The sequence below is a fragment of the Eschrichtius robustus genome, chromosome X (genome assembly GCF_028021215.1).
Source record: "Eschrichtius robustus isolate mEscRob2 chromosome X, mEscRob2.pri, whole genome shotgun sequence".
Taxonomy (NCBI): domain Eukaryota; kingdom Metazoa; phylum Chordata; class Mammalia; order Artiodactyla; family Eschrichtiidae; genus Eschrichtius; species Eschrichtius robustus.
In genome coordinates, this window is record NC_090845.1 from 112409573 (window position 1) to 112414133 (window position 4561).

At 37.8% G+C, this 4561-nt stretch overlaps 1 protein-coding gene across 1 annotated transcript; it reads right to left on the reverse strand.

The window, feature by feature from the left end:
• Nucleotides 1–233: 233 nt before the first annotated feature.
• Nucleotides 234–1352, reverse strand: ACTRT1 (actin related protein T1). Its single transcript, XM_068533991.1, has one exon. The coding sequence runs from the start codon at nucleotides 1350–1352 to the stop codon at nucleotides 234–236; it is 1119 nt and encodes a 372-aa protein (XP_068390092.1).
• Nucleotides 1353–4561: the final 3209 nt, after the last annotated feature.

A 4561-nucleotide genomic window follows, 5' to 3' on the forward strand; every position in this document is an offset into this window, starting at 1 on the left:
ACTGAATAGGTCCCTGAGACAGGAAGGGTGGACTAGAATCACTTAAAAAGATTCACTACCTGGATGAAAAATTACTCTGGTGCTACCAAAAATGAACTGAAACCCAAAATGCCATATCACTTTTACTGAATACATGCTGAAACCCAAGGGAAAATGTCACCTTCCACCAGTGCTCCTATGATCTGACAATTCAAGCTGTCCCCTGTGCTCTGAATCCTTTAAAAGCATCTTCTCTAGACAACATATGTCCCAAACTCCATGAAATCCGCAGAAGTTATCCACATCTGCTTGAAACTGCTAAGAGAGGTCACGATGGATGCACCTATCCATTTAGAGAAACATCCATCAGGAGAAGCGGTGATCTTGATGGGAGTTCCTCTGAAGGCCAGCTGTTCCAGTTCTTTCATAAGTCTTTTCTCAAGCCCAGGGAAGAGAGTGGTGCCCCCAGACAGCACAATTTCTGCAAAAAGATTTTTCTGGATGTCGGTGTCACACTTCATAATGCTGCTGGAGACCATTTTTGATAGTCCTGGGTTGTGGACACCCAGCTGGTCAGGTGCAAAAAGAATCTCAGGTACCTGGTACAGCTGATCCCCAAGGTGGACGACATTTCCATCTGGTAGTTTGTATTCTCTCAGGACCTCCTCTGGCTTCTTACAAAGTTCTTTCTCTGGCTCTAAGGCCACATAGCACAGCATCTCTCTTATGTCATCCACTAAGGCCTTGTTGAGTATGCAAGGGTAATTACACCCACTAGCCAGGAGGAGTCGGGTGAGGTGCTCTGTGATGTCTCTCCCTGCCACATAGAGTTTGGTGATGGTATGAGGAAGCGAGTAACCCTCAAAAATGGGGACAGTGCAAGTGATCCCATTACCACTGTCCACCACTAAGCCCGTGACAGAAGCAGAGGTATAGAGTGCTACGACCACGTGGTTGGACAGGTAGAAGGCAGGCACACTGAAGGTCTCAAACATCACTTTTGCTGTCTTCTCTCGAGTCTCCCTTGGGTTCAAGGAGGGCTCAGTCATGAGCACAGGTTGTCGACAGGGTTTTACTCCCAGCTCCCACTCAAAAAGATACTTCCAGAGTTTTTCCATGTCATCCCATCTTGTTACCAGTCCACGTTCAATGGGATAGTGCAAATGCAAGGCTCCATACTTGAACAGGGCTTTTTCCCCCACAGTGTAATTTTTCCGATTGGCTTCTGGTAAAGCCATGTTGAATTTAGGATGCCCCGTGACAGAACTGATGACATGACGGGGCCCAGTCTCTCCAGACATGCCTACTTTGCAGAGTCCTGATCCACTGTCAAAAATTACAGCTGGAGTGTCTAATGCATATGGGTTAAACATGTCTGCAGCATGCTCTTCTGACCTTCACCAAAATAAAGAAAGAACATGGCCACTTTGTGAGATAATAGGTACCTCTGGAAGTTTAACAGCCACAGGATTCCAAAGTTCTTAGGTTGTCACTAAAGCAGAGCTAGCAGGCTGTCCCCTAACCCCATCCTCAATCCATGAATACTATCCCTTTTCAAGCAGCACAGGGCCTGCTGAGGCAATTTCAGTGATGACTGCTCACTATGTAATAAAGTAGCCTAGGCAACAATTGTTCTCAGAGAGCATCAGAGGATGTTTAAGGGGTGGGGTCTCTGAGCCACCAGTACCCCTAGCTTGGTGAGACTTGAAACAGAGGAAGGCAAACCATACCTCTGAACAGCTTTTGGTAAGTCTGTGAACATGAAGCAAAGGCCTAGGCTTAGAATCTAATGAAGCGGCCCAGCTGTGAGGTTGTCCCAGAAAGCTGACTTCTATACTCAGCTGAGCTGCTGTTTGTGGGATGACAATTATACCCTTTCCTTTGCTAAGGGAAGGAACTAATCACCAGACACAGGTTCAGACTGGAGTAAAGATGCCAATAATCCACTTCCAGAGGTGGTCAGAACACCCTTTCTTTTATTCCCCCTTATATTTGTTTTGTTTTAAAACAGCTTTATTGAGATAAATTTCATATACAATACATTCACCCATTTATATAGTACATTTCCATGAATTTCAATATATTCAACTATGTACAAACATTACAAAAGTCAAGTTTAGAACATTTTCTTTACTTCAAAAAGAAACCCTGCACCCTTTAGCAATCACCCTCTTCGGGCCATCCTCATGAGCCCTAAACTCCACTAATAATATTTTTTTTTGTCTCTATAGACTTACCACTTCTGCATTTTTCATTTAAATAGAATTATATATGTGACCTTTCATGTCTGGCTTCCTTCATTTAGCATACTTTATTCAAAGTTCTTCCATTTGAATATAACTCTTTTTTTTTTTTACCTATTCTACAAGATAACGTTTTTCACAGTATTTATTTATAATCCTTATTTATTTCTGTAAGGTTGGTAGTAATATCCCCTTTACTTTTTTGAACTTTTAAGAGAACTGTCTTTTGGTTTCATTGATTTCTCTATTGTTTTTCTATTCTCTATTTCGATAATTCCTGCATATTTTTTAATCATCTTATTCCTTTTTTAAAAAATGTATTTTTTTAATTTATTTTTGGCTGTGTTGGCTCTTTGTTGCTGCACGCAGGCTTTCTCTAGTTGCAGCAAGTGGGGGCTATTTTTCGTTGTGGTGCACGGGCTTCTCACTGCAGTGAGTTTGGGAGTGTTCCTTCCTCTGCATTTTTTTGGAATAATTACAGAAGGAAAGGTGTTAACTCTTCTCTATATATTTGGTAGAATTCACCTGTGAAGCCATCTGGTCCTGGACTTTTGTTTGTTGGAAATTTTTAAATCACAGTTTCAAGTTCAGTACTTGTGATTGGTCTGTTCATATTTTCTGTTTCTTCCTGGTTCAGTCTTTGGAGATTGTACCTCTCTAAGAATTTGTCCAATTCTTCTAGGTTGTCCATTTTATTGGCAGATAGTTGCTTACAGTAGTCTCTTAAGAGCTTTTGTATTTCTGTGGTGTTGTTTGTAACTTCTCCTTTTCCATTTCTCATTTTATTGATTGGGGCTCTCTCCCTTTTTTTCTAATGAGTCTGGCTAAAGGTTTATCAATTTGGTTTATCTTTTCAAAGAACAAGCTTTTGGTTTCATTGATCTTTTCTATTGTTTTCTTAGTCTCTATTTCATTTATTTCTGCTGTGATCTTTATTATTTCTTTCCTTCTAGTAACTTTGGGTTTTGTTTGTTGAATAAATAATTTTTTCTGCTTTATATTTATTTTTTTCATTAGTCAATTGATGTCTTTCATAAATTCAAGAAGGTTCTTAGGTAATTTTTCTCAATATTGTTTTTTCCCATTTTCTCTCTCTATAGTATTCATATTAACCATACTTGAACTTCAATTTAATTCTCAATTTAATTTTATCTATTGCAGTTGCAGCCTCTTTCTATGTTATTTTCTGTGTAACTTCTGTTTTCACTTCATTAATGTCTGTGTAGCAGTGTAAATTTACAATGATCACATCAACTGTATGTCTAATATTATTTTACTTCCAATATCAATAATCATTTATCATTTCTATCTAAAAGTTTTTTCTTTCCTTTCCAAAACTGCTTCATCATTTTCAGTGGTCACTTATTCATTCATCACACATTTAAATATTGACTTAATTTACTTAAACATATCATGTTTTTATTTCATATACTGTAGCATACAATTGAAAATTATGCAGTGTTTTAGGCCGAATGCTGGGATTTATCTTCTGATTCTAACTGACTCTTGCTTATTTAGACATGAGTCTTAATATTCTAGTGATATTTTTATTATAAAATAATGTTCTTGGCCTTTCATCTGTAAAAATTCTTTGAGGTCTGTATTTAATGTGAATTACACTAGAGAGAACGTGCTACTATAAAGGATCAGTTTAAACTAAAATTTTGACTCTGGGATTTATAAGCCATGTAGGTGCACTGAATCCTGTTCCTACCTCTATAAGTGTAGAATATGTTTAGGACTTCTTAGGATAAGTTGTTCTACTCCAAAACCCGTATTCCCATCAATTTTCATAAGCCTTTCAGTGTTCAGTATCTACTCATGATAGTAATTTACTTCACTTTATTCTTTTCACTCTAAATATGGAAGATTACAGTTATTAGTTTTACCCAACTAAAGGAATCTTTTTCCAATAATTATCTGTCTGCTACGTTAACCGAATAGATACATCAGTGGCCACACATGAAAAGAATGTAGACTTCACAGACCTTTTGTAATAAAAATCACTAAACAACCAGTAACAACAACACAATCAGCAAAGAGTGACCAAAAAAAAAACACCTTAAAGTGGAGAAAGAATCTGATTTCCATAGCTGCCACGTTGTAATATTAAATATGAAGAGATAAAAAGGCAAGCCACAGACGTGGAGAAAATGTTTGCAAAACATGTGGCTGATAAAGGACTGTTATCTAAGATATTCAAAGAACTCTGAAAACTCAACAGTAAGAAAACCACCTGATTAAAAAAAGCAACAAAGACCTTAACAGACATCTCACCAAAGATATACAGATGGCAAATAGTGTATAAAAAATGCCCACATCATGTCATCATGGAAATG

Bases quoted from the DNA above. Each gene is read 5' to 3' on its own strand.
- ACTRT1 (XM_068533991.1), bottom strand. From the start codon at position 1,352: ATGTTTAACCCATATGCATTAGACACTCCAGCTGTAATTTTTGACAGT.